The 26487-nt window shown below is 40.9% G+C and overlaps 2 protein-coding genes across 2 annotated transcripts in view; both read right to left on the minus strand.

The window, feature by feature from the left end:
• The window catches only part of LOC117558457 (RING finger protein 11-like), a 4591-nt gene extending 3182 nt beyond the window's left edge, over positions 1 to 1409 (minus strand). Inside the window, exon 1 of the mRNA XM_034234668.1 lies at positions 797 to 1409. Within this exon, the coding sequence (XP_034090559.1) occupies positions 797 to 924 (128 nt within the window). The 5' untranslated portion in view covers positions 925 to 1409. The remainder of the gene's footprint in view (positions 1 to 796) is intronic.
• A 795-nt stretch (positions 1410 to 2204) lies between these two features.
• The window catches only part of LOC117558346 (voltage-dependent R-type calcium channel subunit alpha-1E-like), a 49087-nt gene continuing 24804 nt past the window's right edge, over positions 2205 to 26487 (minus strand). The window contains 45 exon segments of the mRNA XM_034234469.1: positions 2205 to 4039; positions 4502 to 4662; positions 4800 to 4932; positions 6339 to 6438; positions 6530 to 6636; positions 7401 to 7463; positions 7465 to 7491; positions 7493 to 7503; positions 7590 to 7697; positions 8222 to 8312; positions 8314 to 8328; positions 8842 to 8941; positions 9229 to 9356; positions 9445 to 9609; positions 9611 to 9620; positions 9751 to 9842; positions 10329 to 10394; positions 10502 to 10621; positions 10860 to 10940; positions 11362 to 11472; positions 11906 to 12070; positions 12159 to 12360; positions 12454 to 12591; positions 13180 to 13340; positions 13451 to 13547; positions 14117 to 14128; positions 14631 to 14737; positions 14873 to 14932; positions 16474 to 16603; positions 16719 to 16911; positions 17140 to 17384; positions 17860 to 18606; positions 20801 to 20868; positions 20997 to 21064; positions 21196 to 21313; positions 21702 to 21771; positions 22060 to 22191; positions 22288 to 22400; positions 22711 to 22823; positions 22918 to 23127; positions 23253 to 23333; positions 23589 to 23642; positions 24456 to 24571; positions 24653 to 24756; positions 24840 to 25030. Of these exon segments, the coding sequence (XP_034090360.1) occupies positions 3536 to 4039; positions 4502 to 4662; positions 4800 to 4932; positions 6339 to 6438; positions 6530 to 6636; positions 7401 to 7463; positions 7465 to 7491; positions 7493 to 7503; positions 7590 to 7697; positions 8222 to 8312; positions 8314 to 8328; positions 8842 to 8941; positions 9229 to 9356; positions 9445 to 9609; positions 9611 to 9620; positions 9751 to 9842; positions 10329 to 10394; positions 10502 to 10621; positions 10860 to 10940; positions 11362 to 11472; positions 11906 to 12070; positions 12159 to 12360; positions 12454 to 12591; positions 13180 to 13340; positions 13451 to 13547; positions 14117 to 14128; positions 14631 to 14737; positions 14873 to 14932; positions 16474 to 16603; positions 16719 to 16911; positions 17140 to 17384; positions 17860 to 18606; positions 20801 to 20868; positions 20997 to 21064; positions 21196 to 21313; positions 21702 to 21771; positions 22060 to 22191; positions 22288 to 22400; positions 22711 to 22823; positions 22918 to 23127; positions 23253 to 23333; positions 23589 to 23642; positions 24456 to 24571; positions 24653 to 24756; positions 24840 to 25030 (5888 nt within the window). The 3' untranslated portion in view covers positions 2205 to 3535.

Below are 26487 nucleotides of genomic sequence, written 5' to 3' on the forward strand. Positions count from 1 at the left end.
CTGCTCCTAGTAAAGACAAAGAGAGTGGCTATATACAGGACCGTCCTGTACACAACGCCAAATGACTATATACAGGACCGTCCTGTACACAACCCTCTGAAATGGCTATATACAGGACGGTCCTGTATATAGCCATTTCAGAGACCTTATATACAGGACCGTCCTGTATATAAGGTCTCTGAAATGGCTATATACAGGACGGTCCTGTATATAAGGTCTCTGAAATGGCTATATACAGGACCGTCCTGTACACAACCCTCTGAAATGGCTATATACAGGACGGTCCTGTATATAGCCATTTCAGAGACCTTATATACAGGACCGTCCTGTATATAGCCATTTCAGAGAGCTGTGTACAGGACGGTCCTGTATATAGCCATTTGGTGTTGTGTACAGGATCGTCCTGTATATAGCCTCGGCCAAAGACAAAAGAAACCACAACAATTACACACAATCAACCCACCCTCCTGCATCAGCTCACTGTGTGCATGCAGCGCTGATATATGCAGGGATACACTGCCAAGTAAAGCAGCTGTCTAATGTTGACATTCTTGACAGGTCGATATGATAAGTGTTTGTTTACTCAGGTGTTTACCGACTATAATGGATTCCAGGTAGAAAAAAGGCCAGAGACCTGAAACACGGGCAAAGGGACTATTTTCACAAACATGTACTGCTGCATACAAACATGTAGGCTAATGACTAACTAATAACATTATTCTTGAATCTATTTGTTTTAAGTGTCCCCCGAACTTTCATTTTGTTAACTCGATACCCTGTAAAGTGTTAGCAGTGGTTCACCTGGTACGGCGGAGGTGGCTCCAGGTCCGGGTCTGTCCCGTCGCCGAAGCTCGCCCTGTCCGACTGGGATTCATGAAGCAGAGAAATGTCGTCTGATGTCGGAGACTTGAGACAGTTGCCCATATCTTCGTGTCTCCAGTCCCGTCCCGACGTTAAAAATCAGACCTGTGTTGCTAAAGTTGCTCTCGGTGGCTAATAGTAGTTTTGTCTAATATTCCAGAAAACATTTAATTCCAGGTCAACTAAACACTGGAAAATATACTACGTACATGAGTAAAACCTCCTATATGAACCTTAAATGTTAAAGCAAACTAGTTAATCTTCATGTTTGCACGGACCTTCAACTAAAAAACAAAACAAAGAACGACAGCTAGCTACTTTTTAGCTAGCCAGCTGGACGACTTCCTCGACAAGTATCGCTCATAGCCTTGTAAGAATAACGTTTTCTATAAAATATCTACTTCAACCGTAGATACGGTTGTAACGCTAAGCGGCATGAGTGTTGGACTGTAGCGACATTTCCGACTTTTAATTTCGTGAGTAACATTAAACAGTTTGCTTCCTTGCTAGCTCTTTCTTCAGCCGAGGACATGTATCAGTCCGTTGGATATGACGTAAGGGTGTGATTCTGTGCAGTGATTGGATGATTTATTTGACGTCGATAGACGAAGGAGCCAAGTCCCGCCCTTTTAATTATAAAAATCCACCTCATGTATTTGTTTTACGTTCATAAAAAATACAATAAAACCGTAAGCTGTTTTTTTTGCTGAACACGGATACATGTGAAACCAATGTAATATTGTTGCTTAATTCATAGTTGAACCTATTATTTTTTTCTTAACTTCACGACTGGTTATGAAACTACATTAATAATAAAACATTTTTTAAAAGATATAAATGCTTTTGCAAAAAATTGGTTTCGAAAATAATTGCTAAAGATTGGTAATTAATGAATAAGCTTGATTTTGGGGAATATTCTTTATGGAAAATCTATTTTCTGTGATACAGTAAGGTGCTGTTAAAATAGAGATACAAGGCTGATTTCCAATTAGGGGGTGTGTAGTCTGGTAAAACACTGCCTGCAAGGGACAAGGCGGTGGACAATATTAGTGCTTATGATTATTAAATCGACCTGCGCTTAACATGGCTACTACCAAACCGGCGTATGGCTCCAGTGCCATCATACTGTCCAGGCAGCCTCGTGATTTCCATGAGGTATCAGATGTTTGCGAGAGCTATGGTTTTGAATGAGCTCCTGGGAGTTCTCCCTACCCCACACCCCATCATTTATTTATTTTTCTCTATTTACATTTGTATAATTTTGTATCTCACAAAAAAGCATATTTATTCTTAATTAATGTTATGACATCAAATCAGTCGTAATCCATTGTTGTGTAAAGTTATTTTGCTAGTACTTTATTGTATCACAGCTGAGAAATATGAACCAACGAGAGACCATTTCAAGGTTTTTAAAAGAAGAATATGAATAATGAATTACATCCAATAACAGTGGACACCTTTATTTGTATATACAACTATTGTACACATAAACACCCACAAAGTATTTGCATTCCAGGAACTTATAATACAATTGCCCATGTTTTTGGTTACAGGAGTTTCACAGATTGTTTGCCTTTTTCAGGCAAACGAAACAAAAACACAAACCTTAGTGAACATTACCAAAGATTCCTTTACCTTAAAAGCTCATCAACTGATAGTTTATTGTTTCTTCTCTTAATGTTACAAACAGCATATTTTCTCTGTACATTATTAATAAGTAAGAGCATAAAGTTATTTTGTGAAGCAAATGTGGCATGGTCTGTCTACGGTGTTTCTACAGTCATCGTCTGCAATGGTTCATACAATATTCACTGAAGAAAAAGGTGAGAAAAGATGAATGATCATTTTGTTTTCATATCAGTTCATGGTAAATATACCCAGATACCCCAAAAGTAATAAATACATAAATGTAGGGAAAGTCTCATTTAAAGGGAGTAAACCTGTTAAAATACCAAAAAACAGTTTTGAAGGTTCATTTGAAAGGTTTGAGTTTTGTCGGAGGCATGGTTTAACATAAACAGGGTAAAATTACAAATAAGCATATTTTCTATTTTATTCTATAACTGTATTCATATCTCACAACTTATTCAATACCCAAAAGTAAAATGACGAGGGGAATCAGGCAGTTTTCTCCCAATGCACATTCATTCATACTGTAAAAAAAATCCAGCATTATTGAGTGTTATTTATTAGTATCCACATTGTCTGGATCAGATCGTCTCTTGGTCATGGCTTGTTGTGTTGAACTCGTCTTATAAATGGCAATGGCTTAATGATCACAATGTATTTACAAAAGGATTATTTATACGAAAATGTAGTTACATATTCACACCCCACAGTTAAATACTCTTAAGAGCAACACTGAATCATTTAGAAACATCTTCAGAAATGAAAATACCTATCAACACAAATGATTTAATTTGATCCATTCATTATTTTTCTGCATCATTTTCAGATGTATTATTACTCTCTATCATCAAGTACAAGTCAGGAATTATACCTTATTTATTGTCAGTGTTCTGTGTGAATTGGAAACTACAGTTTCAGGAAGTATTGTTCTTTTCGTTTTGGGTTCATGGCCTTGAGGCTCTGTTGCAAAAAGAGTCACTTTAACCTTCTCTCTGTCGTACAGTCCCCCGTCTCCCCCTCCTCCCTCATGCTGAGCCTCCCGTCCCTAGCACCTGTCGTCCTCCTCCGTGTCACTGAGAGGGTCACAGCCTGCAGCAGAGGTTGTTTGTGCCAAACGCTTTCGAAAGTGTCCGTTGGGGACCTGCCAGCCGGTCCGCAAGCGGGGACGGGCCGAGCTGACTGTGTTTGAGCGTCCCAGGCTGCAGGCCATGGCCGCCTCGAAGGTCAACGTCTCCATGGGTCTGGAGGGGTCCGGGCTGTGCTCGCCCTCCTGGGAGGCCAGGAACGGCTCCGAGGGGTAGCGGCGAAGTGGGGACGGGTCTTGTTCTTCTTCGCCTCGCCTGTCGTCTAGGACCCTCTCTTGGGTGCCCCGTTTGGCTTTGCCCCGCCTCTTGGCCACTGGGCTGCGCTGCTCATCCCCGTCCTTCCCGACAGAGGGGTGCAGCGGGGAGTAGGAGATGTGCGGGCGAGAGCTCTTTGCTGCGGGGCATCGGCCGGTGGGGGTGCTGGACTCTGAGGTTGAGGGCACCGGACTGTCCGAGCTGTTGCCCTGGAGAGGAGAATAAAGACAACATGGGGAAAAAAAACGTCTTTAAGGTAAATGTGCGGGACATTTGATGACTTAAACATGTCAAAATGTAAAGGGCTGTTTGATCGTTATATATTTCATCTCAGGAGGACACCTTATGGTAAAGAGATGTCATTAATTACTTTGAAAGAAAGCTATTAAAACTCAGGTTCTACTTCATTTGTTTTAAATGATGCGTCCCTTTCTGGACATTACTTAATCCAAGCTTTACATTTCCTCAAATGCTACACCAAACAACCCGTGTGATTTTTCCTATTCATCTTTCAATTAGTTATTATTGTTTTGCCTTATATTTGCTCAACATTTTTTTAACATTTAATTTCTGTAACTGATAACCGATTAAAGAAAACACAAGGGTGCAATTTAGTAATTACTTTTTCATTTGACTCACTTTAGTCCCTGACTCAGTTAGTTCTGACTCACCTGTTTATCTTTGGGGTGTGCTCTCTCTCCACTAGAGGACCGTGAGGCCTGCAATCTTCTTTCCTCAGAGTTTCCACGAGACACATCCGACAGGAGGTGACAGCGCTCCTTAGACCGGCCGCGCTCCCTGTCGCCCTGATGCCAGTGCTCTGACCGAGAAACTACAATACAAACAGCCGGTTAAAGTGGTTGCTATTGGTTCTGCAGTGGGATCTCTCCTGCATGTTTTCAACAGTACTTCATGATTGCAAATTGTGGGAGAAAAGACACTTCATGGCATACAGGTGTTCAGACTAACCAGCAGCTTTGTAGCTCTTGTGTCGAGGTCGATAAAGTCTGGCAGGACTTTGCTCTTCCTCCCAAAGACCGGTCACCCGCTGATCGGCAACAGTGGACACTGAACGCTTCATGGAGCCACCTGCAACCTCCGTCTGTTTGTAAAAACAAGCAAAAGCAACGTACACAAAGAAAACATCTTTAATAACATTCTGATTATTTAATACACAAACAAGCGGACCATTGCATACAAAAACATGCTTGAATCAGTGCATGAAAACAGTGCATACAAATAGACTAGAAGGTTCATTTTTTCTCAATTCAGGAGATGAGCAAGCTAATGGTAAAGATCAAACCCAGTTCTTAACAATTCATTTGAACCTTTATCAGACTCCAGAAGTAGCAAAAGACAAGCCCAGACTCTAGTGGTTTAATAACTCTTGGCATAATAAAGAACAGAACAACTTTGACTCAGAGCCCATGCAGCCACTGACGTTCTCAAGATCTCCAGCGAGCGAGGCCATGTCATGGAAGATGTTTGTACCCGCAATCGTACAGCCAGACACACAGACCCCTCCCTATGGGAAGCTCCTGTGGGGATTCCAATCCCCCTACTGCACTCGCCCACCTAAGTGAGTATAGAAACAAGAAGAGAGGAGGGCAAGGAGAGACACCAATGAGAGCCCGTCCGCTAGGACCGCCTCTAAATATGGAGTCTAGTTCAGGTGAGAGGAGGCAGACAAGCCATTTCATCACTGAGGGTCATCTGATCTTATCACCATCCAATCAGAAGCTATTCCAGCCAAAAAACGGACAGATTAAACAACTAGCAACAGGAAAAGTGAATTCAAGGAGGAACAGTGGAGAAGAGCGAAGCGGAAAAGACAATCAACAAAACAGTTGACAGGGAAAGATGGAGGCCATATTCCAGTTGGGAAGTAACATTCAGTCATGCACGTTGAGGTCTTCATAGCTACACAAACAAGCCAGACAACATCTGTCTCAAGAGGGAAACACATTCCTCTGCAAGAACAAACACTAACATGTGCGTATTTCCAAACCATTTCATATCATTCATCTAGCAGGCCAGTAAAAACCAGACAGCATAGACACAGCAAGACAGCAACAGGTTGGACAATCTGCCTTTACTAATCCAACCTCTCCAGGACCTAAAGACATGAGCAGCATACCGTGCTCTGCAAGGCACGCAGAGGAGAGTGACACAAAGTTGAGCAACATGATTAAAACACAGTATACCACAGTCAGAACAATAACTCACCAACAGCTGCTTAGAAAAGCTAAAATGTTCTTTTCTCCATAAGCATTTCACTTTAAAGAATCAATCCAAACAGAGCCCTGTTGCCACTGGGAGGCTAAACAAAGCTCAGCTATCGTAATAGGGCTGTTTAGGATGATACGTTTGTTCGCACAACCCTACACTTAGGCAACCTGTGACATGCACACAAGGCTTTGTTTTAATGGATCACAGGTATAAAAGGTTAGGAACCACTGGTCTAAGACGTGGTTGTGGTGTTAATGGCTGTAATCTCATTTCCCTCACCAGATCCTGCTGTTGGTTGACATCAGTGTCAGAGCCGATGGGCTGCAGAAACAGCTCCTCAGGTGAGATGGGGCTCAGAGCCAACAAGCCTCCTCTGGTCCTGTTTTGTTACGGAGAGAAACAGTAAAGAAAAACACAGAAATACAAACAAAGTACAAATATAACACAAAGGCAAAAATGCTTGGACTCACAGAGCGGAGCCAGCGCTGTGGGCCATTATCGGCAGCGTCTGGGTGTTGGACAGAATGTCTTCAGGAAGCGTGGAGGCATCCAGGCGCTTGAAGATTAGGCTACTCTTCTAAAATGAGGAAACAGAAACACAGCAATTAAATAAATGTAGTTTATAAAGTTACCACAGAGGGCTCCTTTGCCAAAGCGGTCAAAGAGGATTGAGTACTCTGCCCTCCAAAGACAATACTACATATTTCCATGTTTACCTCTATGCACATACTGTAGATCTGTTTGGTGAGAAATTACATTTTTTAATCCCAAAGAAAATGCTTGTGTCAGAGATTGCTCAAACATTACAAAAGTGCAAATATGTCAATAAAAAAATACTGAAATTGGTTTAAAAAAGTGTACAAATGAACACTTACACCAAAGTAAGATATAATTACAAGAAGACACATGTTGGTAACCACAAACCTATTTAATGTATTTGCATTATATTGAATGGATATTGGTAAAGATATTGAAAAACTTGTAAAGAGTAATATTACACATGTTTTATGACCACTGCTAGAAAAGTGAACAATGAATCCTTTGTTTCCAATGCATTTTTCATTTTAATGTCTATGTGTTGATCCTTAAATGAAAGGTTACAAAGCTTATTGTTGCTATGTTTTTTTGTTTGTGCTATAGTAATTGATCACATTATGGATAACATATGTGCCATCTTACTGGAAAGTAGTACATCAAAAATACATTATAACAGATCATGTGAAAGATCAGGTAACGTTTTAGATGTTCTCCTCTCTTTGAACATGTATTAAGTTATCTATTTTCTTGGAACTATATAACTAAAAACAGAGCAGGAAGTGGAACACCGCATGCAGAGCAGACCTGAGCCTCGAGTTGCTGCCTGAGCTTCTTGGCTTTGTTCAGTTTGAAGTAGTCCATTATCAATCATGGAGGCGTAGATCTTCCCCACCGATCATGTCCGTATCTGTGAGGGCAGACACGCTACATTAACTGTTTACTGCTGGGCTCGCAGCATCACATTCAGTGTTCCCTCCACAGTGAGAGCCAGACCTTTGTTGATCGGTACCATAAGGTCCAGGTTCTTCTGCGGTAGATAAGGCCAAATGATGCTGACCTCTTTCTGCAGTTCACTGTCCAGAGCGATGCGGTCCTCACCGCCTGGGACAAAGATCCACATTCAGTTGCACTCATGAATATCACATGCGGAATGCAATTCTTCACATATAAAAATAGTTTGATGTCATGTATGAAAACCAACATCACATATGAAAAGCATCCAATTCTTACTCACGGTTAAATAACTAATTAATAACTTATAAACTACCACTAACTAACTGAATGTAACTTTACTAATTATTAACCAACTAACTACTCATTACTATCAAATATCAGATACAAATAACTAACTAACTAACTCATACCTTTCTCACTTGTAAGGATTGGCTTGTAATAATAAACATATAACTCGACCATCACTTTTAAATAATCAAAAAGTAATACTTTTAGTTTTGGATTGTTTAAATCATTTTGAACATTTTAACTATTTATGGTCATCTTTTAAGGCCAATAACGTATCTATTATCAAAAACATAATCCACAAATAAAGAAAAATCCAAACAATGCGTAGTTGGGACGCCTATTTGCCGTATCACAGCCAGGACATGTCAGTCAGTGCTTCTGACCTCTCGCTATTTTGATGTCCAAAGCTGTACGGATGAGCGACATCAGGGTGGAGGTGAAGTGGACGCTCATGTCCTCGTCCACAGGCATGTTTCATCAACACCAACCTCTGACAGACAATGAGGGGACGAGAGGAGACAAAGGAGATTCATTCATTATTTATATATTTTCTGTGTTTTCAGTTAAAAAATACCACAAAAAAGTATTATTTTTACATTTCCCTTAATGTTTAATAGTTGTAGCCACATTTGAAATGGTTGTATCAGCTGAACAACTTCTGTAAATCAGGCAATTATCTGTAGTTGTTTTTTCAAAAATAAATCATTAAGATTTTAATGATACTGAATCTCCAATGTTATTACCCTTGACTTAACAAAGTCTGTTGGCATGTTCACTATAACCCACCTGCTCTTTTCTCATCATACAGTATTTATTTGAGTTTTCATTTAATCTAGCCCTAACACCCGGAATAATCCACACCAAATACCTGTCACAAATAGAGAGGTAGGAGAAGCTTGTGTGTGTGTGTGTGTGTGTGTGTGTGTGTGTGGTGTGTGTGTGTATGTGTGTGTGTGTGTGTGTGTGTGTGTGTGGTGTGGAAAAAATGTATATATTTCAGTACCTTGTAGGCGATCTTAAGCAGGACATTTCTTTCCCAGGCCCAGGGGCTGGTGACATGTGTATTAAACGTCTCATACATGGCAGTATAGTGGATACGACCGCTTCATAGTGATAAGTGAGGGGGGGGCAACGGAGAAACAGAAGCACAAGGTGGAGGGGTTAATAACAAGTAGCACAACACTCAGATTTATTAACAGGGTACAAACATTTTGTTCTTTTTTCAGCACAGTGAAATTGCTCTTACAGACTTGAATCAGATCAACTTGTACCGACAACTCATTGCAAGTGAAGAATGTGTTTCAAACACTTTGACAGCCCTCTGCTGGATGAAGATAGAACATGGATGCTGATGAAGTGAACATGCAGCGGCTATAAGATCGAGTCTCACCACGCCAGGCGATCGTACTCCCCCCAGATGCGAACAAACTCATCGAGGTGATGTGGACCCAGGATAGAGGAGTCTCGCGTCAGGTACTCAAAGTTATCCATGATCACAGCCACAAACAGATTCAGCATCTTTAAAAAAGGGACATAAAGAAAGTGTAAAGACAGCGGAGAAATCGACAAATACATTAGCCGGGTGTTTCTTTAGTTGAGCCCTGACCAGAAATGAGCTGAAGAAGATGAATGAGACGAAGTAGCAGTAAGCGAAGTCCGTCCCACACCCCCCCTCGTGGTCCGAGAACGTCATGAGGGGGGGGATGGAGGAGTCCGGCTCACACTCCCGACCCGACAGACACGAAAGCATGATCTCCTGCCAGGACTCCCCCCGTGGCACTCCTGGTGGTTCAAAACACAAACAAACACAGAGTTGACATCAAATTAAAAGCCATTTTCTAGAAATAAACACATTAAAGAAGGTTGAAATGAAAGGCATTGAGGCTTGAAAGGTTTTTCTTGAAAATCCTACCTGAAAAGCAGCATCAGCGCACCGAAAAAGGTCTTAAAATTGTTGTGTTGATTGATGTGACTCTCATCGTTCAGCTTGATGTTTCCAAACACCTGCAGAAAACCGCTTCTGTTTATTTTATTGGACCAACATTGGTTTTGTATTTTGCTAGGAATATGATGTGCCAGGTTTTTGGGGAATGATTGGTCTAATATTTTAACAATGCGATACAATTGAATACACAAAAAGCTTCTGCCATAACAGTTGTAATATTCCCTGGGGTCCATAAATAAACAAATGTACCAAATCAACAAAGTAATCAATTATTTAAACAAGTGGTTCAAATGATTTCATATAATATAAAGAACATCAAATAAAAGAATGCATCCAACAAGCTTACAAAAATGCCAACAATACAGCTACAATTCAATATAACATGATAAAGAAAGAATTATATGCAAATTCAGTCTGCATTTGTTTCCTAGAATTGTACTTGAAGCCCTGTACGTAACTATGTGCTCAACTGAGAGCCTTAAATACATATATGTTTTTTGTTTAATTATACGTGTGTTGTTTCTGAAAATATTAGTGAAGAATACCTGCATTCCAATGATGGCATATATGAAGAAAAGCATCGCAATGAGAAGGCAGACATAAGGAAGAGCCTGTTGGGGAATAACAAAAAAAATCAACAATTTATTCAAACTTGTCTCAAATAATAGTGATGTTGCCTTGAAAACATTACTGTCGGTGAGATTGTAAAGAGTCCGACCTTGAAAGACTGTACGAAGGTCCACAGCAGAATGCGGATGGTGTAACCCTGTCTCAGCAGCTTGATCAACCTGGCTGCTCGGAATAGCTTCAAGAAACTCATGTTGATGGTGTTCAACGACTGACGCACGGGTGGAAGGAGAGAGGGAGAGAGTGGCAGAAAGAAGGGAGAGACAGGAGGTGAAAAACAGATGGCGAAATTCATCACAACATGACTTAAGTTTTGTCTGGAGGCAGGGATCGTAACACATGAGGGATACTTGGAAAGAGAGAATGCTAAATCAAATGCTGGATATTTGTGCCTTTTCCTTCGGGTCAGAACATTGTGAAAATCAAATAGTGTCTTGGCAGTATCTTACCTGTAAATCCACAATTATCTCACTGATGCTGCCAAGAACAGTGATGAAATCAAAAATATTCCAAGTATCTCGAAAGTAGTTCTGCAGAAAAAGAAATCGTAGCAGCCCGGAGAATTAGACACAGTATTTTAGGCTACACATTTTACAGAGAAAAAACTTTGTCCCAGCAAATGATATCAAAAGGGACTTGGGTATTATTATTTTTATGTTTGATTGTATTTTTTTTCATTACATACTTCACACCTTTCCTGTATGTATTGATTCCATAATGTTTTTTTATTTTCTTATTGTTGTCAAAAGCTTTGCAGAAAAAAAACTCAAGACAAATATGTTACAAAGAAGGGACTTTTGTCCAATCACACACAACATGTGTTGTCCCACTCCCACCTTTACTTTGATCTAAAATCTTGCGTTTTTTTCTTGAGTCTTTATCAGTGGAGCTAGATAGATAGAGGTGATCTGCTCCTGTCTTTGATTCATCTCTTGTTGTGTTCATTCTCACCACCAAACCAAATGCCATGATCTTGAGTATACACTCCAAAGAGAAGAGGACAGTGAAGGCCGTGTTGAGGTGCTTTAGGACCATGTCGTAGGCTGTCGGGGCCGAGTGGTGCTGAAAAAGAAGGTCACGGGTTCATGTCTTCATCAATGTTTAAGTATTTTCATGTGGATCAGCAAGTACAAAAAAATATATATATTTAGAATAAAAGTCTTTAAAGTAACTATTTAACATTACAAAATGAAAAAAGCTGTAATAAATTCTTGTTTTTTTGCAAACTGAACAGTTCCTATTGTTGCAGTTCCACTTAAAAGCATATAAAACGGCAAGCAAGCAAAGTTGACTTTTATTATGAAAGTAAGTGTTGAAGTCTTCACACCTCTAGCTTTTCAATTCGTATACAGCAAGACTGGAACTTGGAGTAAATGTTGATTGGTTTTCTTATCTCTAACTCACAGTTTTGAGCACTTCAATATACAAATATGACGAACACAAGGTCATTTTAACTATATAACTTTCCAGTATTAATCCAGCTGTACTGCTTTACCTTCATCATGAGCACCACAGTGTTGAGCGCGATCATGACGAGCACGGTGTACTCGAAGGAGGGCGACGCGACAAAGTGCCACAGTCTGTACTGGAAGGTTTGTCTGTTCTGCGGCATGTAGCGGGTCATCGGCTTGGCGCTGATGGCAAAGTCTATGCAAGCCCTCTGATGGACAGATAATGAACAAAACAGACATGAATGAAAACGTGTGAATGTAACCATGTGGGTGTGTATGTATTTCACTGTGGCACACCTCGTTCTTCTCCAGACTGCACTCTTGAATCATCTTATCCCCCTGCTCCTGGAAGGTGATGATGATCAGAGCCACAAAGATGTTGACGAAGAAGAACGGGAAGACCACAAAGTAAACCACGTAGAAAACAGACATCTCCATGCGGTTCCCCCGACTCGGCCCCATGCTATCCTCTGTCACATCGGTGGAGTGCTGCAGGATCCTAGCAGGGAGAAAAAGATGGGAGGAAAATCATGTATCTGTTTTAGGCTTTAACAGCCAGAATGACTGAGGTACCAATGGAAAGTCCACTTACTGAGGCCATCCCTCTCCAGTTGAGACAGTGAAGAGTGTGAGGAGGGCCCAGCAGACGTTGTCGTAGTGAAACTCGTGTCTCTTCCACTCTCTTCTCTTCATCTCCTTTTTGTCTCGGCTGTAGTCGATGTAGTAGCCTCTGTAGGGAGAAGAGCGGTCAGAGGTCATTGCTTCATTTAATCCACTTACTAAACCAGCATGTTGGACGAAGAGAAAGGTATTTAAGCTTTTGTTTTGTGAAAATACTTTTAGCTGTTGAATCTGGGGATCTAGGGGGCACAGTATATAAATAATGAGCCTCTGTGTCGCGAGACATTTGTGGAGGGTTTCTTTATTGCCCTAAAATGACGGAAATGTTGTAGTGGTAGAAATAGAAGAAATAGTTTACCACCAAAATTATATTTCTTTATCATCGTTACCTTGAATTCTTACAGGGTGATGCTTCTGCTCTTTGGGTTGTTAGGGAGTTACCTTTCCATTGTAACTTTACTTAAAGGTTATTTCATTTAAGTGTTTTTTTTGTATATAAAGTGCAATATAGTGCAGTATATATAGTATTTCCAGCTGCAACATTAAAGTGTTAATGCATGATGTTAATAATTATGCACTTTCACAGCAAAAGTTTGAACAGGATGTTTATTTATCTAATTTCAACTTTGTGGTATCATTGTTTTGGTTAAAAGGTTTGCTTCCTTCTACCACCAGTAGTTTGGATATGTGCACTTACTGGCATTCCTTCTCTGAATTCATGGAGCTGTCGTTGCAGTAGAAGAACTTCCCCTTGAAGAGCTGCACGGCGATCACGGCGAAGATGAACATGAAGAGCTGATACACGATGAGGATGTTGAAGACGTTCTTCAGAGATGTGACCACACAGTCGAAAACAGCCTGTGGAGAAGAAAGAAAAGAGGAATGGCAAAGCGATATCAATCTTTCAGAGATCTGTCAAATAACACCAAGAATAAAATAGAGATTTCCTGCAGATGTTAACATCGCACCTTGAGTTTAGGAAGCCTCTTGATGGTTTTAAGAGGTCGCAGAACTCTCAACACTCGGAGAGACTTGATTGTCTTGATGTCTCTGCCTTTGTTGTTTCTGTGGACAGTGAAATACAGCACTCAGGAACAAAGCTGTGAACTCAAAGTCATGCACATGGACATAATGGCTCACACACAATCAAAAACGGTGAAAAATAAAAACATAGTCAAAGAAAAAGGTGCATATCAAAAAAACAATGAAACACACAACCTTGACTGTGTTTGTACAGAGACCAGCAGGTGGCAGGGGGGGACGTTTTGATCACTTTGAAATGTGTATCTTTAATTGATTACAGTAGCAAAAAGGTCCTGACTTGAGGGTCCCATTTGTTAAGGCAGATGTTATTTGCGGGTGACTATAGTCAACAAAGCTATTTGCACCCGGGTGTGTATAGCCACACTTGATGTTTACACGTAATTAAGGGACAGCATTACGTAATTATATATTAGCGTGCCCAAATGATCAAAGCTGTTACCTGTTACCTGTCTGGCTCTGCAGTTTGGTGAGATTAAAAAGACATAACAAAAAAAACAAAAACATACTGAATGCAAAAGGAAAAATCACATAGATAAAAAAGAGAGATATACATAAGATGGTGAGAGATGCGAACATTTAGTGCGACTGACCCCATCACATTCCTGGTAGCCCCAACAGTGATAAAATCCACAGGAACAACAGAGAAAGATTGAGGCATAAAGAGAGATTCACTGTGAGCAAAGCTTGGAGCATCACAGCAATATTCACAACGGAGAAATTAACATACAGTACAATTCTCTACAGTACAACCAGAGGCACAGGAGGTTATTTGGCACACTCATGCTTAGAACTACGACACGTATAAATATTGAAAAGGCTTTTTAGCTTCACACTCCACCCATGTATAGCGCAAAGATACACAGAAATGTACTTTTTCCTCATGTTATAGGCTCATGGCGACATTTCAATCTGAGTAACCCACTTCAGAGGGCCATGCATGCTTCTATAGTTGCAGTTTTTAACTGTAGCAACATTTGTTTTTGAAGCTACAAAAGGGCATCTTTGGGGGAATGTGGTAAATAACCATACTGTATGTTTAGAAAAGGAATTGCCGCAGTGAGACAGTCATTAGTCATCGGCAGGCTATATACTGTTGTGACTCACGTTAAAGCAAAAGCAATCAGAGCTCCCACCACCACGATGAAATCCAGGATGTTCCACATATCTCGGAAATAAGAGCCATCGTGCAGAATGAGACCCTGGTCTATCATCTGAAGGACAAACACCCACAGGGACATGTCAGGTGAAAAGACTGAATACACACAGGGACAGAACATTTGGAGAACGTCATATTCTTCAGGATTTGTGTAATATACATGGAGAAAAGAGATGCTTCAGTGGCTGACCTTGATGATCATTTCAAAGGTGAACACTCCAGTGAACACGTAGTCGAAATAACGGAGGACCTGGAAAATGTACCCAAAAATGTAAATACAAATAAAAGGTTATTGATTCTGAGGATACATACTCTACATGTATGTACCGCATACGTATTGTCACAGCATGTAAATCAGCACACTTTTCACGTTAACAGCAAATGATAGAAACAGATGTTATACTATTTTATTTCTGTTTCCCAAGATCTGTCTTGAGCTGTTACAACAACCACATTTTAATTCAGCTTTTAGTGGTCGTGAGCCGCTCCTACTTTTTACTTGTACATTTGATCAGAATAGCGTCCGTTTATATTTTCAGGAGGTGTTGAGTCTGTCTCTGTACTTCTTCAAGAGCAGTACATATTTCAAGTCAAGGTTTGCTGCAGCACATATGGGAATTTAGTCAATCCAGTCGATGGTGTGAAACCTTTTAATGTCATTTTAAGTGCCCTTAGTAGATCTTTACTCTCTGATATTAAAGTTTAGAAATGACTACACTGTGTTTATTTGGTTACTCTTGACACTTGCAGTGACAGGGAGTTGTGAAAAACAAAGTGCCCAGCTATTTCTCAAGTAGAATGTGTGTGAAACCAAAGTGTCACCACACATTGTTGCTGACACAGTGTTAAGTTGAATTGAGATCAAACAGTAAACCTGAAAATGGTCATTTGTGTTTCAGAGTGAGTAATTTGTGTCTCTCTGTCTTTTTTTCCAGTGTTATATGGAAAGATTTGCTTCCTGGAGGATAGATGGATTAACACTTGGTCAGTAATTCATTTATTAATAATAATAATAATACATTTTATTTCTATAGCGCTTTTCTTGAACCCAAAGACGCTTTACATTTGGGAGGGAGGGTAGACAAACAAAACAAAAACAAAAACAAAGCCAAAAAGAAAGAAAACAAAGAAACAATATAACAAAACAATAATAGCGGCAGCGGTCAGTGTATTAACATCAGACTGCTCTGGTGTTAAGTCAATACAAGTCAATAAGTGCTCACAAACTTCTTATTAGTTAAAGAAGTATAAAACCAAATGAAATTAACGAATAGACATCCACTGTATCCACTGAGTTTTTAAGGCGTCTTTCAGAAAGTCAGAAAGCATCAACATCCAGACATTTCCCACTTCCTGTGTCAACTGTCAACTTAAATAACGCATCTCAAAATATTCAAACTTTATTTTTTTTTTTCTCAAATTTAAATGATCATTTTAGAGTTTAGATTTAGTCTTCGAAAATAAAGAATCAAACGGCTTTCTCCTCCATTTTCCATGTAATATGGTCAGATAATTGCCAGGCTAGTATTGAATATTCAAATGACCCCGTCTATTACATTTAAATGCTACATTTTGACCATTTGTAGGTTAAAAATTCAAATGTTTTGTGAGGTTACATTTTCATTTGCCAAATGCTCCCAAACCCCGTCCTTCAGTGTAAAAGTACTAAAATGCACTCCTAAAAGAGACCAGTAAAACGTTTTCTTCCTACATGCAATTGATCATCCCACATCTAAATGTAGATCATGAATAAAACAATAGCTTCTTTAGGAGGCTGTATTCTGATCTCACCTTGTTTCTGTCGGAGTTGGTGCACACAGGGTCCTCAGCAGCCAGTGATATGCTGCTCGCCACGATCACCAGGAGGATGGTCATCTCAAAGTAGCGCAAAGAGACCATATAGTGACAGATCCTCCTGATGCTGCGTATCAACGAAGGGGGGAGATGTAAGAATGTTGTGCGCACACAAAGAGGAAGCAAACACTCCAGCACATCATGTGATACTCAGTGATTTAGTGGAGTCTGTAGCATCTTACGGGTTGGAGGCCTTGAAGATGAACATGCTGTCTGGAGCTACAGGTTTGGGAGGAGTCAGAGGTTCCTCCATCTCCTCCTCCTCATCCTCATCATCATCATCCTCCTCCTCGTCGTCGTCGTCCTCTTCATCCTCGGTATCGTTCTCTTTGTATGTCTGTTCAGAATTGTACGCCTCCAACTCTTTGCTGTTCACTAAAATGCAGACAAAGGTGCAAGAGCAGAGAATAAAGTGCTTGGACAGCTATGATAAAGAAAGAACAATGTGAGTCACCGGCACAATGGATTCATCAAGAAAAAACAATGGCACTCTTCTCAGATGTCAAACACCTACACAGTGATCCGTAGTGATACCGACACTAAATCCCACTTTATGATGCCCAGTAAAGCAGCGTGAGTGCCGTGAGGAGTGATCACAGCTACCTGTCATGGGCCTGAGCTCCAGCAGCGGTTGTGCAGACATTTCGATGGCCACGCTTTCCGCCGGGTTGGATTTGGCACGCTTGATGGAGACCTGGCGGCTCTCAGACTCGATGGTCCTCACACTGAACTCTGTGGCCTCTAGGGCGGGCTCCACTGGGAGGGTTTGGTCTGTGTGCTCTCCGTCACCCTGCTCTGACCAGGGACGCTCCAGCAGCTGCTCACACTGGGGAGGGTCAGCAGTTTCTCTGAAATGGGGAAGAACACATCAATATTTGATGACACGGGAATCGTCCCTGTAGAAAGAACCGTGTAAAAGCGCTGTGCTGCATTTCTATCTTTATCTTCTTTACACTTTAACATGCATTTTGATCAAGATGTTAATCCTCCCCAAAGATGTTTAGCAAGCAGCATGTCACTATAGATAGTCATCTCCATATGTCAACCAATTCTTACTGAAATCTCACCTATATAGTGGGGTGTAGTATCCCTATTCAAGAACCAAGACAAATGTCATATTATCTATTTCACAATTGTTATAATTTGTCTTAAAACATTTTTTAAACCACATTACCTTCAGGCTCATCTAAACCTTGTGCTAAGTACAAATACTCAGTCACGTTCCAGTTAAAATAGTCTGTACCAGATAATTACTGTCAACAAGACAATGGATAAAAAACACTTATAAACAAATGCTAAAGAAACACATGAAAGCCTCCTTACCCTTGACACTCTTCTCCAACTTCTGCGTATGGGTTGATGATGCATGTTCCCCCATCCTCTTGGACGGACCCTTCCTCTTCCTCTGCTCTCTCTGCCCCCTCTCTGTCGTCCCTCTCCTCCTTCTCGTCCAGGACCCCCTCCTGGCTGTGGGACCGTTTGACCAGCGGCACCTCGTGAGGCGACACGGTGCAGTCCAGACTCTTGGCTTCAGGGCGAGCGTCGCGGTGACGGTGCCTCCTGTGCCGGGCCCCGTCCTCCCCCCCCTGACTGGGTCTGAACTTCCGGGCCATCCTGTGCCGGCCCCCGCCTGCCGCCCGGTGGTTACCTCCTCCTGTTTTCTCCTCGCTCAGGTTAGCCAGAGGCTCTGACGCCAGGGGCTCGGGGATGGCAATGGTGACGGACATCGGGGATTCTGGGATGGGCATCCCCACAGACTCGGGCAGTTGACCCGGGGTGGCCTCGGGGGCGGGGAGGGGGACGGCGGGAGTCTCCTCTGTGTCCTCAGTAGGGCCTGCAAAAAGCTCCTCTCTGCTGGCCACCTGGCGACGTTTCCGCAGCTGATTGGCTCTCTGCTCCCACACCGACATGTGGACTTTCCTCCTCCTCTCGCGGCGGCTGACGAAGGCATTGGGGCCCTTGAGGGGCTGTTCTTCTGGGGGCCCCGGCCTCTCCTCGGGCTCCTCTGGGAAGTTAGGTCTGCCTCGGTGGATGGCTCGTTTCCTGTATAGGTAGGGTCTTCTCCTCCCACTAAGGACATCAATGTATTTCATATTAGTATGAGGCAGCAACAGGCAACAATTGAGGAATTGGTGACAAGCAACATCAAGACTTGTGTCCATTTAGCATACCAGTTTGATAAAAAAAAACTCAAACAAATCAAATAAAAGTTGCAAGAAAAGGACAGACCTTTTCTATGGATTTATAATGTTAGTAAATCAGTAACAAAAAAAGAATCCCATGGAGAAATATGCAAATTACTTCAAGCTAAAAACTACAAATACATCCAAAAAATAAAAAAATGAAGATACCTGAGAGGTAGGGACAGATAAAAAGAACCAAAAACCACAAGAACCAAAAAGATAAAGTGCAGGAATTAGTGTGGAAAAGAATCTCACAAATTGAGTATGAAAACTTAAGGGAGGAGTTCTGTGAGACAGAGATGCATACACGTATACTTACTGGTGTTCAGATTCTTTTGTTGTCCGTGTAATCAATGAGTGATTATTTGAAAACAAGACATTAGTGTTTTACAACATACACAGAACATTTGTCGTGACACAGAACAAAATGTGTGTATAAAAAGGTGTATGTGAAGTTATCCAGCTATCCCAGAAGGGACTATAATCAATTGTTTAAGATTCATAATATCTGGAAGCTTTCATTTTTGTTTGGCCGTTACCATTAAATAGGTTTGTCAATTAAGGGTTCAAATTGGTTCAGAAGTTGACAGAGCGTCAAAATACACAACATGTTGGTCAGTGCCACATAACAGTCATAAAACAGGACAACGTGATGGAAGCAGCAAAACACTGTAATACACATCAGAAATAGCATCTTGATAGCTGCAACAAGTACAAGACTAACATTCAAATATGTAACAGACAAATGATACATTCAGTGTCACAGCTGACTGTCGTTGTAGGTATGGTGATTATTTGCATGTGTTTTAACTTTTTAAGTTAAATAGAGTTAAATAGTGCCAACTTGTTTTACTTTGTCTGTAATGCAATTTGTCATTTTGTTAGGAAATATGCTACTTTTTCATCATTACTACATGATTTCATGAGTTTCATGAGAGTTTGAAGGATGCACCATAATTTCAGCCGGGATTTTACTGACTAAAACTAACCAATCGTGTAAACATTTATATTATTACCAGCTTTCAGAGACTTTAAACACTTAATAAAGGTTAAAACAATCACAGAGACTTATCAAAAACACTGCCACTAATTTCTTATTTCAAGTTAGTTTCTGCAAGTTGATTTTCATATGGTTCTGTCCACAAATGGAAATACTCAGAATGTGTAGTTAATGGTGTAAAACATGTTAAATCATGATCGGAGTCCTAATCAAGCTTAATGTCCCTGCAGTACACTCACATCCTCTTTAGTAATCAGTGTTTAAGAATGGGTCACTCTGCGTTAGTAATGCCGCTGATGCGACATGTACTCTAGTATTAACAGCTCCTCCATTGTCAGTGTGGTGACACTGAGGACACAGAGTCATACCAAGAAGGGATTCTTAGTCATCATTTGACACACAAACTCCAAAGTGTGCCTCCTCCCAGTAAAGTGACACACTGAGACTTCTAACTGTTCCCAAAGATATTTGAAAACTTCCTCCTGCCCTCCTCATGACTTACTGGATTATTAGACCTGTGGGAAAGCCACCAGGTCATCAGGAGGAGCGGGAGGTCAGTGAAGAATTTACAACAAGAGAGGCTGCCCATTACCGCTCGCAGGCCAAGACTGTGACAGAAGGAGTTTCATATATGCTGCAAAACCAGTCTCAGAGGTCATGCTTCTAAATCAGGCACAAGCAATAACCATTCAGAGTTATGTCATCAATGCCTCAAACAAGCCTTTCATTCACCATGCACCTGGAGGCACTGAAGAGCAGATTGAGCATTCCTCAGTTACACCTACTGGTTCCCAGAGAGCCCACAAACACTGACATAAATATTGATCTTATTTGTTACCCCTAATTGATTTTGACACTTTTTCATAGAAGCAGCATGATGATCAAATTCAGGATCACCACCAGTTCTCCCACAAGCATCGAGTTTGAATTCACTACTTGCATCTGCTGCAAAAACACAAAACAATTTGAGGAGTCGTGACAAATACAGCCCAATGAGAGTTTATCTGAGAAACAGTCCCACACTCACGACTAAGAACTTCCTAAAAAGCTCATTTTTATTAGCTCTTAAGCAATAACTTACTCAGATATCAGGCCATCTCTGCCTCTGGCATATCTCTGGTTGAAGAACTCCTCCTCCTCCTCTTCATCCTGATAAAGATAAATACACATTTAAAGGACGCATAAACCTATTCATTATTGCACATTTAACATACATCGTTGAATGTGTGCGATAAATATATTTAAATTAAAAAAACGGAGGTAAAAACTGTTCAGACCTTTGTCAGTTCCTGTGCGTTGGCCAGATTATCCACAGCGATGGCCAAGAAGACATTCAGTAGTGTGTCTGTCATGAAAGCAGTTAAGAACAAGCACAACAAACTTTGAATGCAGCACTTTTATTTGTGATGGACTGTTATACCACTCACTGCAGTATCACAGCTTTTACTAAAGAATCCACAGTGTCAATAAGGATACAGTTTCCAAACAGGGTGAGCACTATGAAGTAGATTGATGACCACATGCCGTACCGCACTCCACCCTGCGAGCGAATCCCGTCATACATCACCTCGTTCCAGTCCTCACCAGTCAGAATCTGTAGGCAAATGCACATAAATAATTACGTTGCTCATATTTGATCTGCCTAAAAATTCACCGAGCAGGCTATATATATATTCCCTGTATGCAAACCCGTTCAAGATATGGTATTTAAATTGTCAAGGAGAAAGGTAATTACTGTTTGTGTTGATCAAAACACTCTTTCACAGTGCGGTTGGTTTTTGTAGCAGATCTGATGTGGATTTGTTCACGTTTCTGATATTCATGTGCGCATATGTGTGCATGGTTGTGTGGGATGATAGCGGAGGCAGGGGGTGGAGAGCGAGTGAGGAGAGTTGTTTAATCTGCGCCTGGGGTGAGAAATATCCCAGGGTGCAATGTGTCATGGAGAGCAAGCAGAATGAGGGGATCTGTGGGAGCCAAACCTGAAACACTGTCATGATGGAAGCTGGAAACGTGTCAAAGTTGGTGGGAGTGTAATCTTCAAAGATGAACCTAGAGGGAAGGAAGATCGAAAGCAGGGTCAGATACAACCAAGGAAGAAAAGATGGAGGAGGAAGAAGAGGAGGAGGAAGCAGAGCTATTTTCATCTGGACATGTCATTTCCTCTCCTCTTCATCATTCAAGAAACGGCTGTTCAGTTTGCAGGGTGTGTAGCTTACATTGCCCGATCCATGTAGCTTAAGATATTCTATGACATTAGGCATCAACAATCATGACCAGAAAAGAAAGCGGTCCTCTATAACTGAAGAAATGAGGATGTTTAGAAGTCCTTTTACTCACCTTCCTCCAAAAAGCTGCATCCCCAGCAGAGCAAACACCACGATGAACAGAAAGAGGAGAAACAGCAGGCTGATGATGGACTTCATGGAGCTCATAAGGGACACGACCAGGTTCCTGAGAGACGCCCAGTATCTGATCAAAAATAAATCACATGTTTTTTTGTCAGAACAATGTGGGAATATTTACACAAATACACCAGAACTCCAAAACCCACTTTGTCTTCCTTACTTGGTTATTTTGAATATTCTCAGGAGTCTCAGCGCCCTCAGTACGCTGATCCCAAATGACATGCCGGGCCTGAAGAAACCCCAAACTACCTCAAAGATGCTGCCAACAATGACCTGAAACACATGGCAGCAATCAAAAATCATGTCCAATAGGCTCCATGTGACCAGAAGCAATTTGACAGAAACAACATCATATCTAGAGTACATGAGAAAAGATGTGTGCTTTTTTATATTTGTGTTTTTATTGCTCTTAAATCAATGCACAGGTTTTGCATAGAAAACTTGTCTTACAATAATCGAAAGTACGAAATATTTTGCAAATTATTCCTCATTTTGCAACAGAAATCCAACTCTTTCTTCGTGATATGGAACTACATTTCTTTGAGTTACTTTTTTCTTGTTCAGAATGTAATATAAGTCTCACCCCACAGTCAAAGCAGTTGAAAGATGAATGGAAGTAGAGCCGGAAACCCAGACCATACATTTTTAAAAACATCTCAGCCAAAAACAGCCCCAGAAAAACAAACTCTGCATAGTCTGGAGAGGAGAAAACAATTAGAATGAGTAACATTTTTGACGTGAATTATTTGTAAAGCAGTAGATTATACTTTGATGTAAAAAGTGAACCCACAGAGGAAGATGGTCAGCCAGTCGGGCTGGTTGTGGTGGACGATGGCCACACAGATGGTGTTGAGAGCCACAAGACTGAGCACCATCAGGTAGAAAGTGTCCGTCTTCACCATGCGGCGGATGGAGATGCGTAACATGCGCTCTTTACGCCGCAGGTAGGCTGCTGGGCCTCGCCGGCCGCTGCGGAAGTTCATCCTGGATCGAGACATGCCTGAGAGAGAAAGATGGAAAAAATGAGTTCAGGAGGGCAAGATAAAGATACAAATACAGTATGTGACTTAGGAGAAGAAGTCTGCTCTTAAGGTTGTGTGAGTAACTGAACAAAGTTATACTCACTGGCAGTAGACATGTCTGTATACTTCTCGTCCCCTGGCGCTCCTCTCCGAGCACCAGTCTTCTTACTCGCTCTCTTTAGCACTGAAAATACATTTTTATATTTTAAATAAAAAGGAGAAACAGCCAAATGAAATGATCATTGGTTATCCACCGCTGTACTTTAAGCCAGTGTTCAAAGAAGTACGTTTTACGTGTTACTAGACATACAGTAGATATTGAGTAAAACAGTTGAATGCAACAAGACAGATTATATTTTTGGGCCGTTATATAATATTGAATCATCACAGATCCATGTGTAAGAAGTAGGAGTGATTATCCAAAGGTGTGTGAACTCACCATCTAACGGCGATCTCCCAGAACTTTTATTCTCCTCCGCCAGCATAACCTCCTCTGTAATATCATAAAACTTGAAGTTATACACAGATTTATTTGCTTTAAAAGAGGCACAATTTGAATGATCAGGCATGAAAATATACGTTGAATGGTTGTACTCTTTAGGATGTCTGCTAACATTTACAGGAACTGATGTGAATGTAACTTTGAGAGGCCGCAATGACCTTCTTTAGAGAAACAGCTCTTATTCTCACTTCATTTCTCGCAATATCTCTCTCTCTCTCTCTCTCTCTTCCCACACTCACCCACATCCATGTACACATAAATATGCACTGCAGCTCACACACACACACACACACACACACACACACACACACACACACACACACACACACACACACACACACACACACACACACACACACACACACACACACACACACACACACACACACACACACACACACACACACACACACACACACACACACACACACACACACACACACACACACACACACACACACACACACACACACACACACACACACACACACACACACACACACACACACACACACACACACACACACACACAAACACACACACATAAACACACAAACCAATGGGTGTGCACAAAGATGTAGTCAGTGAGTCAGTATAACCTTTTCTCACCCTCTACTTGCGTGGGAGACTCGCAATGTAGATTGCCATTACACCACTGTGTGTGTGTGTGTATTTGTGTTTGTGGGTGTGTGTGTGTGTGTATTTGTGTGTGTGTGTGTGTGTGTGTGTGTGTGTGTGTGTGTGTGTGTGTGTGTGTGTGTGTGTGTGTGTGTGTGTGTGTGAAGTGGTTCTGCTGCCCAGTACCTGCCCTGTCTATCCAGGCTCTGTAGCCGTTCAGTTCTCTTTCCGCCTGCTGCTGACGGCGAAGCTTCATGAAGGCCCGCCTGTTCTCCACCCTCTCCCTCTCCTTGGCAAACTCTCTGAATAAGGAAGCAGAAAAACAAAAGTAATACAGACCTAAACACCTGTGTTATTATCCACAGAGGAAGAGTCACACTCACCCGGACAGGACTCCCAAAACCAGGTTCAGCACGAAGAATGAGCCAATGATGATGAGAGGGATGAAGTACATCCAGTTCCATGTGGTACCCAAAGCATCGTTGGTCTGAAACCCATTACATTCATGTCATTAAACAACAACTTCCTGATGCTTTGAGGTTTGTTCCTTTCAGCAGAACTGAAGCTCACATTATAGAGAACGGCCGTCCATCCCTCCATGGTGATACACTGGAAGACGGTGAGCACAGCGAACAGGATGTTGTCGAACTGCGTGATGCCGTCGTTGGGTCCGATCCAGGTGTCGCTGCAGTCGTAGCCCTCCGGACACTTCCTCACTCCGCAGGCGAACGCCAACTCTGACGAGTCAACCGTCTGATTTTCTACAAAGAAAGGAAACATATAGTTACATAAAGACACAGCTTTTTTTATTAGGCAAGGCAAGGCAAGGCAAGGCAAGTTTATTTATATAGCACTTTCCAACACAAGGCAATTCAAAGTGCTTTACAAAAAATGAAAGAGATTAAGAAAATGGCATTTAAAATCATTAAAAAGAAAAGCTAATAAAATAAACATTAAAAGAAAAAAATACATGGATAAAAGTTACAGTGCAATTAAACATTAAAAGAAAAAGTACATAGATAAAAGTTAAAAGTTATTACCACAAACTCTCATGATGGCTGTCGTTGTTTTATTCAACTTTATTTTGCGTATCCTGCGTGTTTGTAACCACAACTTGTTCTATTTACAACAAATATTTTTAAGAATGAGCTCTGCAGAACAATACGCTAAAGAAACACTGAGTTCACATAGTTTCTGAACAATGTATGATCTTTTTACTGGATATTATCTCACGTCATTTATTCTATTACGTTATTACTTATTTATTCTAATAAGACTTTTACAGCAGATTATGCATTCTGCAGTGATGGCAAATATATCTTAAAGTCTCCTTCTGTTCATAAATGAGATTGTATGTAAATATTTGTACATGTATTAAAACATGTCTGGAGGGTATTTTTAAACTTTGAATATTAGAAAATTAAAAAGGGTAATTTTCCTGTTCTAAATAAAGTTTATACTTATTTCGGTTTATAATCTTAAAACCATCTTTGAGTGGTGTTGGGAGATAAATGCTATGGTGTGGCGCGTGATTACAGAGTAGTTGTTGAGTAATTAAGCAGTAGCTAAATTAGCCAGCAACAACTCTAATAATACCTCTTAGCTCGCTGCTTCTGTAATCTATGAAAGACTCAGAGTCTCAAACAAAGATATTCACACCCTCTGCTTGACACATTTGAGCAAACCACTTTTCGTGTACTGTACCTGCTGCTAACCTATCAAAGTGAATAATTCATCATCGAAAAACGTTTGAGAATTGCTTCAGTTTTGTGTTAAAAGCAGTCTCCCCTCAGGACAGAAGGTGCACACAGATGGAGAGGTAGTCAAGCCAAAATGAATCCTTAAACTGTTGGACATCATTATGCCTTCTAAGCATTAAAACTAAAGGGTGAACATGTTTGTTGTTTGAATGTGAATTACACCTTTTATTCTAATTCTGAAAGACTGACATCGAGAGGTTTGTTTTGATTTAGTGACAATATTTGCCCCCCTACAAACAACGGAAATGTCTTTTGATTTAATCCAGATTGAATCAGTGATTAACAAAACAAAAAAGGAGCCAACAATTCAAGGACAATCCCAACACAATGAGAACATATTTGGGAAAGTGTTTTAAGACATCTGCCAATTCAGGACCGAATCCAAAGCTTTTGACTCGTGTCTAACTATTTACTTTCACACTCTTTTAGCAAGAGAGATGACTGCCCTCCTTGCTCCA

Source organism: Gymnodraco acuticeps, unplaced genomic scaffold, assembly GCF_902827175.1.
Source record: "Gymnodraco acuticeps unplaced genomic scaffold, fGymAcu1.1, whole genome shotgun sequence".
In the NCBI taxonomy this organism is placed as follows: Eukaryota; Metazoa; Chordata; class Actinopteri; order Perciformes; family Bathydraconidae; genus Gymnodraco; species Gymnodraco acuticeps.